The following is a 14,271-nucleotide window of genomic DNA, read 5'->3' as shown; positions in this document are numbered from 1 at the left end:
TTAATTCTTACTATTACCCCCTCTGTTGTCCCATTTATTACCCCTTTATTTTCTTTTTACATTTATTCTTATTTGAATTTCAACAAGGTGGGGAGGGTACTAATAAGAGAACAGGAGGAAGGGAGGTGGGGTACATGTATTGTTTTAACAGGTAAACTTCATATTACAGCTGGATACATATTACTCCTTTAATTCCTCTTATTATCCTTCTTTACAGATTCCTCCTCAACTCTCATTATATCTCCTCACTTTGTGTCCCCCACTTATGTTAGTCTCCAACTGTGCTTTCTATATTCTCCTTTACCCTCTATTGCTTTTTTTAGCTTCCCCCTTCTTTGCCCCATCCACTGCTTCTACTCTTCACTATTCCCCTGTTCTGTCTCTTCACTCCCCGTTATCTCTGGTTACATTACTGAGTCTTTAACTTACCTTATCAGCTCTTCTTGTGTCTGCCATGATCTTCAGTGCAGTTTTCCTGTCAGCCAATCACACAGTCTCTAAGGGTAATGTGTGTGGGGGCGGGGGCGTGTCTCAGCAGATTCTGACACGCTGAGACAGGCTGCTTAAGGATTGCTGCCATAGTTGCCAATTCCGCTTAGAACAAGCGGAATTGGGCTTCTTTTTTCCCCGAGTTGTGTTTTTTTTTTAGGCTGCCACTTGTTGCTTCTTTTTGGGCTTGGACACACTGCCCACACATGGTCTCCTCAGACTGTATATTTTTTTTTCTTCTTTGGTCTGTTTACATTAAGTGATTGGGGCAATCACATGTTTTGTTTTATGGGCAGATACAGTGATATTTCTCCAATAAAGTGGCATTTTTGTTTGTTGGTGGGCGGAGTCAGAGGAGGAAATGGAATAAATCACAGAAAGACGGATCTGCAACAACCTGCTGAAATAAGTGCTGTGTCTGTACTATTGCTGCACTTATAGCAGGTAAGACTGCTATATACCACCCCCTCCCATTCAGTAGCTGCTCATGTCATATGACTGCTTTCAGAGCCCTATTTTATACTGTTATATCATCGGGCTGCCTGGTACAGACAAGCCAGTGTCCTTGCATACATTATACTCAGTTCACGTATGTTGTGGATCTTGCCGGGCGATGCTGTGGTGTAATTATGGTTAATAAGAATCTCTGTGTATTTGGGGATGATTATTGAATCTGCAGCCATGTCAGTTTCCCCCATTTCAAAAGGGTAATTTACTGCATTTGCTTCTTGTTTTGCCATATCAGTGTAGAAATGTGTCTTCTTGCGTTTCAAAAGGTTTACTAAATGGAGATTGAGTGTAGAAATTAGTTACTAGAAAAGGACGGTCTCTTGTAAGTTGGGCTTCTTTTTGGGCTTTTTAGGATTGGTTTGGGCTTGTTTTTCACTAAACGGTTGCTTGTTTTTTATTTCAGAGTTGGCAACCCTGATTGCTGCCTGTCATCACACTGTGTCATCGCGCTTGAGGGGGGCGGATCTGCCACCCTCTGTCACGAATCCGCTAGGATGAGTGGGATCCTGTTGGTTATGATTGGCAGGACTCCTCCCAGAGGCGTGGAGTCTAACAGAGCGGAAGGTTTTCACCAGGGAACCCCGCAAGGGAATTTGGGTTTCACAGCTTCCACCCTGCAGGTTGCGGCCCTCCAGGGAAGTTCCCAGTATGAAGTGATAGAGAACCGTCACAAGAGATGAGAGTTGCCCAGGTAACCACTAAGGAGTGGATGATGATGAAGGTAGAGGCGGTACACAAGGATAGATAACACGTGGAGCACTACATCAGTAAACATCAATAGATGGAGTAGGTAAAGGTGAATTACGACCACACACTTGGAGAGTGATAATCTGCGTCAGTTGTCACTACTGAGCAGAGCAAGTGAGCGGAGATCAGCGGCAGTATACAGAGAGGTAGAGAGCAATGATCCACGGCAGTTACCACGAACGAGTGGAGCAGGTCAGCTGAGATCAGTGGCAGTACACAGAGAGGTAGAGAGCGAACACATCGAGAAGTAGGGAGCTGCTTCCAGGCCAGAAGACTGACGCAAAGAACCAGCATTGAGGAATGGGGGAGGAGCCTTATAAAGGAGCGCACGAGGGGAGCAGCCAATGGAAGCACCTGACAAGAACAGGTGAAACGGTCTGCGCAGGCGCATGACCGTCGCCAGCTTGAGAGCTGGAGTGGGGGAAAACAGAGTATCAGGGAGCAGATAGGCGCGCCAGTCCCCGAGTGGCAGCAGTGGGAGACCAGCGTGTGACACCCTCTTTTGATCCAGGCCAGAGTCTGGGATATTAGGAGTCTCTTCCGGGTGTCCGGGAGACTGCCTGCTATTTCGGGAGTCTCCCAGACATTCCAGGAGTGTCGACAAGTATGATGTAATGTCACTTAGCTCTCAGAAATAACCTTTAATGCAATGGAAAACCAAATAGCAGGCATGGGCATTTTTTCAGTGTTCCCATATTGAGCTAACATTTCCATTCCAACAGAACATGTGGCTTATATACTAGGTGCAGGTACAATGATGCAATATAACCTGTGTCCATAGTATCCAATAAAGGAAATCAATATTGGCAAGCCTGGATTACTGATATAATAGATGGGGTAGACTAGCAGATACAGTGTAAATGGCTTCAAGCAAGTCTACTCCTACAATGTCTCTGGTTGTACGATACCTATCTCAATATGTGTCAGTGGTATGTAGCAGAGGCAATAGCATATTAGTAAGCACCAATATTCAGGGACTTTACTTTTATTCCATTTATGCATATATTGGTGTTACCAATTATATCTATTTTTAAAAATGAACTGCACAAAAGAAAAGAACTGCTTGTTCTGGTCATACAGGTTTAGCAGTAAGCGGTTAAGCAAAACAAGAAAAAGAAACTTGACAACATGACATGTAGGTCTGTGTCTAGCTACACAAAACTAAAACAGCTATGCAAACAATAATAATATTAACTACATCGCAGCTACAACCAAGAGAGTAAAGTGCAAGTCAACCCACAAATTGACATTAAAGCAGCAATCTCACTGTAGCAGCTTCTAAGAAAAATCTTGATAATTACCATTTTTCCCTGATTTATTTTTTCAGGTTATTATTTATATTTCTGCAGTATCTACTGTCATTTTAACTATTACCAAGGCAACCACAGTCACAGGATGTGTTGAACAGAGGTTTTGGAAAGCCCCTCTGAGCTGTCTGCACTGTAAAATACTCTCCCCCATCGGCCTTCACATAATGTGTTGAGAGTTATAAGGCAAACTTTTGACAATTAAGTCTGATTTCCACATCATGTGTACTCAATTAAGCATGGCTTTACCTGTGTGTGTGTGAGATGTGATTACAAGGAATAATACATTTTTGTAGTGTATGGTACAGTAGATGATTTGAATGGGTTTAATAGATTCAATTAGCTGTGAAGTTTTTACTAATTTACAGTACAGTAAACATCGCTTATTTTTGCTCGCACTATGAGTAAAGATTTTTACCCAAAACACCCTGCCAAGACACACATTGCAAGTTTCCTACAAGACCTCTAAGCTGATTGAATCTGTCCCTTGTTGCATTACATGCTATATATATGTGTGTGTATATATATATATATATATATATACTTAGACTGGGCCAAGGATTAAATAGTACATTAACGGGTGAAGAATACAAAGTTCTCAGTCCAGTAGCACCCCGTTTCCTCAGTCTGGTTACCTGGTATGACTGCTGCAGCGCCTCTTTGCAGTCGAGACGCTGGGTTCAACACAGGATAGCCGGGGAACGGATTCGAGTGTAAGCTCTTATCTGTTGGTCATAGGATACAGCAGGTAATAGTTGCAGGCAGATTCTTCAAGCAGTGATGGTTTATTGCTAAAGAGTCCTGACAAGGACTTTTACACACCAGATTGTGGTACTGGTGATCATCCAGAAGTCATAGAAAATGATACATGACATGGTCAAACAGTGCTCCTTTTATACACATTCTGACATACATGTTAGCAGGGGGTAATCCTAGATGGCTCTGTAAAGACTGAAATATTACATCAGATATTTGGTATCAGGATGCAATATGTTTTCCAAACTTGGATTTAAATGGAATGCAAAGTTAACAGAATTGACATTAATCTGATATATCCTAAAACTTGCTGGTTGCTTTATTCCAACAGGTTCTAAGATACAGAATGAAAACTACATATAAAAAGAAGGTAATGACCTCCTGCGGTGCATTTAGGCTAAAGCAAGTGTTTGTCATTTCACATGAAAAAGGTCTAACTAGCCTTAATGAGGATTTCCTCAAACAAATGTCTGACCTAATACATTAGAAATCAATACATTTCCTATACCTAAATACACATAATCTAAAAAAACTCATTACATTGGCAATTATATAAAATGATGCAGTGCGCTAATAATTTAAATATCTTTATACAATAAGTTATTTATGTGATTCAGCCACACGCCCCCAAAACCCCATTTGTTAAAGTCAGAAGTCTCCCCCCCCATCCTCTTGAGTTTTATGTGGAACCTCCAATATAAAGATAAAATGGTGCTAAGACTTGCCCGGTTTAAAGATGACGGACTCTGCAATCAACTTCCTCCAGATAGCAGCAGGGCTCCGCCTCTAGGGCGCACACCCATCCGTCCATGACGTGTCTTCTGGTTCCGGTGTCCCGGTTCCGGCTCGTCCGCCTCGGTGTCTCCTGATGGCGGAGGTGCGTGCGGGTACCGCCGCTTCCGGTCCCGCTTCAGGTTCCGGTTCGGTGTCCCCGTCTCTGTCGCACCCTCCTCCACCCGGTCCGCATCCAGGTCCAGGATCTATTCCTCCGCTCCCACCGGCCCCACCACCACCCGGGACCGGACCGGCCCCGCCCAGGGAGGGCTCCAGCAGCTCCTCGGGATCTGCGTCGGGCTCAGCTCGGGAGGGCTGGCTGTTCAAATGGACCAATTACATCAAGGGTTACCAGAGGCGCTGGTTCGTGCTGAGCAATGGACTGCTGTCATACTACCGGTAATAGCAGGCACCCTGTCACCCTGAGTCCTGTGCACACTAAATACATGCTCTGAGCAAACGAGTGCTGTCACTTCTGGTAATAGCATGCACTCTGCTTTGGGCACCATATACCACCTGATCTCTAGATCCATGTCCTGAGCAATGGAGTGCTGTCATGTCCTGGTAATAGCATGCACCCTGTCACCTCTGTGCAAGCAAAATATAACATCTAATACTAGATGCATGTTCTGAGCAGTGAACCTCTGTCCTACCAGCAAGCACCCTGACACTAGTGTGGCCTGTTTATTAGCATACTTTACATATTTATGTGACTGCTAGATATTGTCTCTGAGCGATGGACTGCTGTTTTACTGGCAAACACCCTGTCACTAGTGGGATCTGGTGGAGTATACTTTATTCACTAAGCATTGGCCTGCTGTCATGCTACTGTTATTAGGAAGCTCTCTGTCAGTTCATTCTACATATTGGTCAATGTGTCTCTACCAGACCACAATATAAATGCTCTAAGCTAACAGTGGGGCTGTAGTGGTCTTGACTGGTCAATAACACTTTCTGCACTGCATGTGTAACGTGATTAAATAAAAAAAATGCTTTTCCACTATAGAAAAATTATGTAGCAATAATAATAACATTTCCAATTTCTAGCTATGTTACTGGTCACACTTTTTGAAGGGACAATACAACATTTTGAAGACTAGCCCTGACCCTTTCTCTGTTTTTTTGTTTTTGTTTTTTTTAAAGCTTGACAAATTGTGCAAGACCCCTTATTCTGTTTTTGTTTTGGATACAATGTAAATTGCTTTAAGTCAAGTCCGATAGTTCCAGGGTCAGGGATAAAGTGACCTGAAGTTTTGCACATCTGCACATTGTGTGTTTGCATTTTTGTGTTTTCACTTTTTTCCCACTGGGTGATTGAAAGCACTATCGCCATCATCGACATTTATTTATATAGCGCCAGCACATTCCGTAGCGCTTTACAATTGGGAACAAACATTAATAAAACAATACTGGGTAATACATACAGAGAAGTAAGAGAACCCTGCTCGCAAGCTTACAAAGAACTATCCCAGTTTTTTAATAATAAAAATAAAAAAAAGAAATGCTTTGGGGGGAATTCAATTGGCTGCGTTACTTGAAAAAGTAACGCGGCCTCCGCACTATTACCGTTATTACAGTAATAGTGCGCGTAAATACCATTATTATGGTAGTTTTAACTCTGGCTTTTTGCTCACAGCGCCCTGAGCTGCGAGCAGAAAGCCGGGTTAATATTACCGCAAATTTGGTAATACGTTTAACGCGCTGGTACTTCGGGGGGAATTGATTTCCCCCCTTTGAGTCCTATTGAGAGAGAGGTGCCATATACATAATTATTATTACAATTGTTAGTAAAGTATATATTCTGATTCTATGTGCTAAATAACTTGGAAATTAAGGAAGCAGATTATTTAAGATAAAATATAATTGTTTTATGCTTACTTTCAGTAGTATTGCCATGGAGTGGCTAGTTTTCTATGCCCACCTGGCGCTAAAGCCTCCAGAAGTATTGTAATGTAAAAGCAGTGATAATTTACAACCCTCTTCACTTTAATGGTGTGTCATATGGTGTGAATAGCACAGTGGTGTCAGAAGAACGTTTTTGCTGACCACATTTGCTAGTGCTAAAACATTGTGCTTACTTACTAACTGCTGACTAGTGGTGTGCACACCACTTAATTTTTTGCCATTGGCAGCAAAATAGTTAGGCCTGCAGCTGCATACAGCAACAACCATAGCTGTACAGTACATAACCTCCCAAAAATAATTGCTAGCTCTTTGGCAGTATGAATGTTTTGATTTTTGTATGGTTTAAAGTGGAAAAGTATTGTATTCTACAGAATAAGTTGACAGTAACTACCTGTGGTTACATTATTCAAAACAAAGTTTAAAAATGCATAAAGTGCAGCCAATACTCAGGCTTCAGAATGTTGTGTTTTGGCTGAATAAAACTGTTTATAATCACTCATATGATATCGACCATGTCCATTCATTTTTATTTTTTTCAATTCATAACCTACAAGTAATATTATGATATGCAAATATTGTTACTGTTTATGCAGTGCTGTCTATGAATAATATCAGCTTCTAAGTTATATAATAAGTCCGTCTCTGTAATTTTTTTTTTTTTTTTTTTTTACTAATGGAAGAATAGAATCTGTTTTGTAAGTATAGTCTCCTGTTATCTGTTTCTTTCATAACATTTATTTTACAGGCAGGTTTGTCCTTGATTGTTGCCCTTGCATAAAACTGATAATTTCAGATCTGTAGATTACATACAATTATATCTACAGAGCAAATCTGTTTTAACTAAAGACACCACAAGGAGGGTATTCAATTGACGGCGGGATCGCCGAAAATCCCGCGCTCAAAGAATATTACCGTTAATACGGTAATTCTGCGCGTAAATACCGTTAATATTCTTTTAGAGAGCGGGATTTTCGGCGATCCCGCCGTCAATTGAATACCCCCCCCCCCCAAGTATGTGCAGATTTTTCTCTTTATGCAGAGTGCAGCATTATTGTATCAACAAAGTGAAAAAGTAACAATGGTCTTAGTTACCTGCCAAGTTGTAGTGCACAGGAGAAGGGGACGTAACTGAATTAATTCTGTTGCAGCTATACATTGTTTTTCACACATGTCTGTTTTTTAAAAATATGACAGCCTTACCTCCCAATATCTTTCATATAACCTGTGACATAAATTAAAAGGCTCATTTAGTTACCCTCTCACACAATCCCCTTAAAATGATGTATGTACTCTGCAGTTTGCACTCTATCTCAAACCATCCTAGTTAGCTGTCTTTTCAACATGCCCACACACACTTCTCGCTCAACTCCACAATGTTTACAACTGTTTCCTTCTTTACTGGAAAATAATTCTTACTGCTGTGGTAGGGTCTCTTTTTTTAATAATTGTTCTGCATCTGGTCATCCCTGATTGTTTCTAATTCCTTCCTCTCTAATTCTGTGTCTTGATTCTCACTTTCTAAACGGAAGTCTTTACATTTGCCACAGCAGTTAAAGCAACTTCACTTTTTGCAAATACATCGAAGCTCTGGAGATTGTCACTTTACAGCACCTTTGGTCTGCAACTATACTGTGGACATTGGTGATATTGGAAAAGAAATCCATGATGTTTGTCTTTTGATTCGTGAGGCTTTGACGAATATATATGATTTTCAAAGCCCCTCAACCCCCATACCTTGCTTGGTACTAATCCCTTGTACCACTAACCACTAGCATCTATTTTCTGTATCTCCTGATTGGTGAATAAATCAAAAAGATCAATGTGGTTTTTTTTTGTGGCTCTTAATAATTGTACTTTTGTTAGTCGTATTAGTTTATTCTATAATCATTTTCTTTTCTTTGTGTTGGATTTTTTTTATGTTTTCCAGGTTTTTTTTTCATAGTGCTTTATTGTCCAGCTTACTTTTTCTTCAGTCTCCTTCCACCACTTCTCCTCTATCTTCATCCTAAAATAACATTTATAAATTCTACTGAAAATAGAAACACCTGCAGCTATAGTATAGCTGTGGTTAGTATTTGAAACAATTAGTATTGTTTACAGCTATCTGTAAACTATGAAACATTCTGGTCACATATAGGAATGCTACTAGTTTTGTTTTGGGGTTGATACTGTTACTAATTTCTCCCACACAATAGCTCTGTACACAAACCAGAATAAGCATTATATACAGTAATTGACATAAATAAAATAGTAGGATGTAAATATAAGCAGTGAGTTGTAATTTTATCGTTACATCTGGAGTGATAATGAGCCAAATCTGCAATTAAGTCTGAAAACATAGGTTCATTGGCTTCCAATGACATGAATCCTAGTGTGTTTGTGTAGTATAATATTTAGACTGTAAAAATCCACTGGGGCAGGAACTCATTTAAATGATTAAACATTCTCATTAAAGTGCTGCGTAATAATAAAGGTTAATATCCTCCATAAAATGTGAGTTTGCAATGTAGTCCTACCTCCCAAATGTTCTGTATTTTCTGAGATTGCCCCTTGTTTTGGCCCAGCCATACCATATTAATATGAGATTGTCAGTTGAATGATGCAGGTGACAGTGCATAATCCTTGCGTGATTTTAGCACCTGGAAGCCAGAGCCGTTTGAATCCTGCCCCTGAGCATTCTCTTTTTAACTCAATCCATGTGAATTCCGTGCAATCTACGTAGGCTTCTGAAAAAACTGTATTTTTAGGGTTATGGACTGACTGTTGCATTGAATGGCTTTTTAAATTTTTTAAACGGAGTAGAATGATTTCTAGACTATATGCATTTTAAATAGATTAGAAATGAAGAGTATATAGAATACAAATAGAACTATTAGTAGTTTCGTAGTGTCTGCCATTTGTGCACAAAAAGAAACATATTGTATTAATAATTTTTCACTTATTTTATGAAGACCTTATAATGATGCAGCAATATAACTTGTAGTAAAAAGAAAATGTGATGGTCTATTATACATACATGCAGGATGTAACTAACTGGACAGACTTATCAGAATAGTAGTTGATGGTACTTCTGGCTTTTACCATTGGAAGGATGGCCCAAAAAGCAGTGTAATTCCCTTTACCATGTTAGTACTTAGGAGCCAAAGGTATTGGCACCTGTCAGTTCTGTCTAGTACCCAACTAATGATAATGATAACCCAACCAAATAATGCCCAACTCTCTAAATTGAACTCTACTTACTGATTAGTGGACTAATGCCACGTTACCTTTACAGTGGTCATAAAACAATGTAGATGATTAAAATTGTTAAATAAAAATGGTATGAAAAAAAACCCTGAGGGTATTGTTATAGGTTGTTACTGCTTTTGTAATTGCTTGGTTAAATAATGTAAATGAGACAAACTTTTTAGATTTATTTTTTTCATCCTAAAACATCCTTTACTTCTGCACTTTTCTTTCTCCTGTTTCAGTTTTGGCTCTGCCAGTTTCTTCTACCAGAACTACCATACAGCTCAGAAAAGTGTGAGCTGTCAACGCCTTATATACTGCATGTCTTTAGAGACCTCTCAAAATAATAGTAATGCCTGTCTCTGATGTTTGTATAAGCAAGAAGTAAAGTGGAGCAGCATAACATATAGGTATGCACATAGGAGGTTGGTGGTTCCTGGAATCTCCCTTGAAGGCCATACTTCCTGATTAAAGTATGAAAAGAAATACTTGCACTCTCTTGCCCCACTTTAAGTTTCACTATTGCCAGTGAAGGAAATGTGTTAGACTTTGCATCAACAGTCAGCATAACTACTTCTAAGGACACTGCACACTGATAGCACTAGCTCACACACCACTAGCTGATGCGTTCTTATCGCATAGGAGAGATCTCTGGCTGACACTAGGAGATGACTGTGTTCAGGGAAGACACCTACAGCTCATGAACTCACTTTCTGCATCTTAAGCTCCTTCACAAGCATGGTAACTGCGTATTGATCAATATGTATTTGTACAGCTCCTCCTGTCGTCTCGACCTGTAACATTGTTTTCCGTTATTTTAAACCGAGTATTTTATACATGATGAAATGCAGGCCGTCTAGTCTAGTTGCTGAAAAAATGTGCCATAAACAAGTTTTATTTTGATAAAGAATGTTGGGTTAGGAAGGGGGGGGTAACTCTTGCACTGACCCCAAGCGAACAATCATGCCTTATGCAAATGACTTTCCAATTTTCAGTTTAGGTTCCTCAAATATCACATGCTCATCTGAGATTCCCTGGATGATAACTAGTTTATTCTTGACTTTATCCATAATAAATACATGGGGGTGGGGGGTGCAACAATCAGGGGCAGACGCAGGATTTGTAGAGAGGTGTTTCCATGCCATGCTGCCATAGGACATGACCAGTCTGCATAGGGGTGTGTCTATAATCTTAGACACTGCTTGGCCTGATCTCCAACTCTTCCTATCCACGTCATATACACAGGCAATTTTTGTACCCATCATATACACAGGGCAAGTTACATCAAGCGTACATTGACCCAGGCTGGGAGGGGGGGTTTCCAGGCACCGGGAACACCCAAACCCCCCCCCCCCCCCACCCCACCCCTCTTGGTGCGCCCCTGACAATTATCACATAGCCAATTGCTTGTGTTATAATCTTAGAAAGTATTAAGGGTATGTACACACATGCCTTCAAATGGAACACATGTAATTAAGTGGAAAGCTTGTACTATTCTTGATACCACTAGCTGATACGCCCGCTGTTTAATTAATCCTATTCTGTTAAGTGTGTAAACAGAGTAAAATCGTCCAGGCGCATCTCACTGCAATATGAACATAGCTGCAAACACTTGTCAAAATCATCAGAAGAGCATACTTTTCTATTTTTTTTATTTTATTAATGTGTTTCACTCATCTCAAACATAGATGTAATGTTTTGTGAAATGCATACCCTAAGGGGCTTGTTTACATACATGCACTGGGTAATTGGGTAAAAAACACGACAACTAATGTACATTTGTTGTACTGGTAGCCTACATTAACGCATGAGAAATAGGTTGTGCCGCATTCTAAAATTTTAGATGTGGCGTTTAGAGCAAAATGGTGGGAACGATCCCATAGGAAAGTCACCCTATCTTTTAGTTTCACAATTTGGCTGCTGAAAAGGACTTTAACAGCAGCTAGATGTGATCGAGCCCTTAAAGAGCGTTATCGTTGACACAATTTTGTATATCATTGGACTAAATAATATATCTAAACAACTGGAGTGTTCATATCTAAACAAACAACCACGCACAATTTACTTGTTTGAAAATTGATACTGCCAAAGTTGTTTTTTGTTTTTTTTTTTTTGTTTTTTTTGCTCACCTTTTTTAATGAGTGTATTAAAGGTGCTTCTAACCCATCTGCTTGTGAGCTGGAGGCTTCAGCTGACACTTTTCAATTCAGTTTGAAAAGACCATAATCATAGCTTTCAGTACCCATCCTTTTCATATTCACAATTGCTGTAATTTTTGTACATTGGTGCAGATCTCCAAGATTGTTAACCCTTACTATTGCAGCAGTTAGGCAGATGGTCGTAAATTTTGTTTTCACCCATAAATCTATTTAGACTGTCACTCACTGCATACACAGCTTGATCTCTTGTCACTGTAAAGATTATTGATCTCCATGAAAAACGTGACCTATGTACTCGCTAAAGAGCAGGCAGCACTAAGAACAGGGCACACCTGAAATTTAGATAGTATGGAGATCACATTTACCATAGAGATCTATAATGTATATTTGAATAAAAATATTTGCATATTAAATTATCATTTGGAGCACATGTACAAAATTGACTTTACCCAATATGTTTTGATTTTTCCGTTGCGTATTTCTGAAGTATTAAAATATTTATCTGATACTGGTTAGAATGCCTGCAAAGCTCACCATTCAAATAGGTGCCATTCTCTATCTTCTCTTATCAGGAATACCTTTTTTCTTCTTTCAGAGCACCTTGTCTGTGTTGTTGACGTGGGATAAACCTCTCACAATACAGTATCTTGGGAGCCATGGCTCAGTGGCAAAGCATATGCTACATCCTTTGCGGCTGAGTATGTTATTGGGGGCTGGACCAGAACTGCCAGACACAAACACCTGAGTTCTTATAGGCGGCACAATATGATAGCATAGAACTATATCTAGTACCTGCATATACATTCTTCTGTAATTACAGTGAGGTTACAGTCCATTAAACAAAAAAGGTGTTCATGACTAAACCCGAAAATGTTAAAAATCTCCTTTTTGATTTATACACTGGGTAACGGGATTACTATGAAATGTTCAAGTATAACATGTTCAATTGCTTTGTCATACTTTTCCACGTGAATCCACCAGTCTGCACATAGCTACTCTTGTTACTTTGCAAGCCATTCATTTTGTCCCACAGCAACGGAGTTCGGGATGTGTATCCCCTAACAACATATTGTTGCCATGCATCTGTCTCGGATCGGCTTATAGGCTCAAAAAGAAAACATTAGCAGGATGCAGATAGAAAGAAACTGAACAATATAACATTTATGCTGTATAATGGGATAGGGAAGGTGGGAGGGCTGAGGGAAGTAGGAAAGCAGGGAAATGAGGGAACTGGGAACATTATTATCACTTTTTTGCTAGGTTGAGAAACAGGTGCCTGTAATCTAAGTAGAAGTAAGCCTGGTAATCAAGGTCTAGAACTAATTGTTCCAAAGGGCAAACAGTGGGGTATCTTTGAATTCCATCCAATTGAACCACAAAGTGCAATATTCGTGATACTTGTCCACGGGCAATAAAATCAGGTCATTCATGGACATATAAAAGCCCAAACTCGCAAAACATTCCTTTATGGACGTGGCCTGGGGGACATCAAGTGGACCGACATCACAGCCTTTAGACACAATTAAGATATTTTGTGATAAATTTCTTATACTGAGAAATGGCCAGTTCACTAACATTAAGCAGCAAACTTGGATAATTTGGGACCTCAACCCCGGTAATTGCCTTAGATATGAGTATCACTGCTTTCCAGAAGGGGCAGAATGTATGCAATCCCATCAATTATGCAGTAGGGAGTCAGGGGTCGCATTACACCTCCAACATAGATCAAAGAGGCCAGAGTGCATCTTGGCCAGCAGACTAGGACACCATTACCTTCTGGATAGGACTTTCTATAACTCGCTGACTGAACTAATATGTGTTGTTTGAAAAATGTCATGCCAGTCGTGTTCTGAGATGACTGCTCCCAAATCTCGTTCCCAGTCTATATTGACAAAGAGCCAAAGGAGTGTTCAATCAAAATGTTATATATGGATGAGAGTGTGAGCTTTAGATATTGAGTTGTTATGCACAAGGTCTCAAATGTAGCAATCTCCCGCCCTGCCATCTTACAGACCTCTGGGGTACCAAAGAAATCTTTTAATTCTAAGTATCGCCGCACCTGAGAATTGGGCAAGTCCCATTTTGTCTGGATGTCTGAGAATGGCAGGGAGCCCGACACTTTTACTATAGGGCGACAAAATTGATAAAGGGTATGGAGTCATTAAGTTATGAGGAAAGGTTAGCCAGTTTAAGCATGTTTACTTTAGAAAAGAGGCGTCTAAGGGGAGATATGATTACTATGTACAAATACATTAGGGGTCAATACAGAGCGCTTTCATGGGAACTTTTTACCCCAAGGACCATACACAGGACACGTGGTCATCCCCTAAGGTTAGAGGAGAGGAAATTTCACAACCAGCAAAGGAAGGGGTTCTTTACAGTAAGGGCAGTCAAGA

The 14,271-nt window shown here is 40.1% G+C and overlaps 1 protein-coding gene across 1 annotated transcript in view; it reads left to right on the top strand.

The window, feature by feature from the left end:
- Positions 1-4,615: 4,615 nt before the first annotated feature.
- Positions 4,616-14,271, top strand: part of OSBP (oxysterol binding protein) — a 28,143-nt gene continuing 18,487 nt past the window's right edge. The window contains exon 1 of the mRNA XM_075217283.1: positions 4,616-4,982. Coding sequence (XP_075073384.1) covers positions 4,678-4,982 — 305 coding nt within the window. The 5' untranslated portion in view covers positions 4,616-4,677. The remainder of the gene's footprint in view (positions 4,983-14,271) is intronic.

Source organism: Mixophyes fleayi, chromosome 6, assembly GCF_038048845.1.
Source record: "Mixophyes fleayi isolate aMixFle1 chromosome 6, aMixFle1.hap1, whole genome shotgun sequence".
Lineage (NCBI taxonomy): Eukaryota > Metazoa > Chordata > Amphibia > Anura > Limnodynastidae > Mixophyes > Mixophyes fleayi.
Note: the sequence above shows the minus strand (reverse complement) of the source record. Positions and strands in the feature narration are given on the sequence as shown.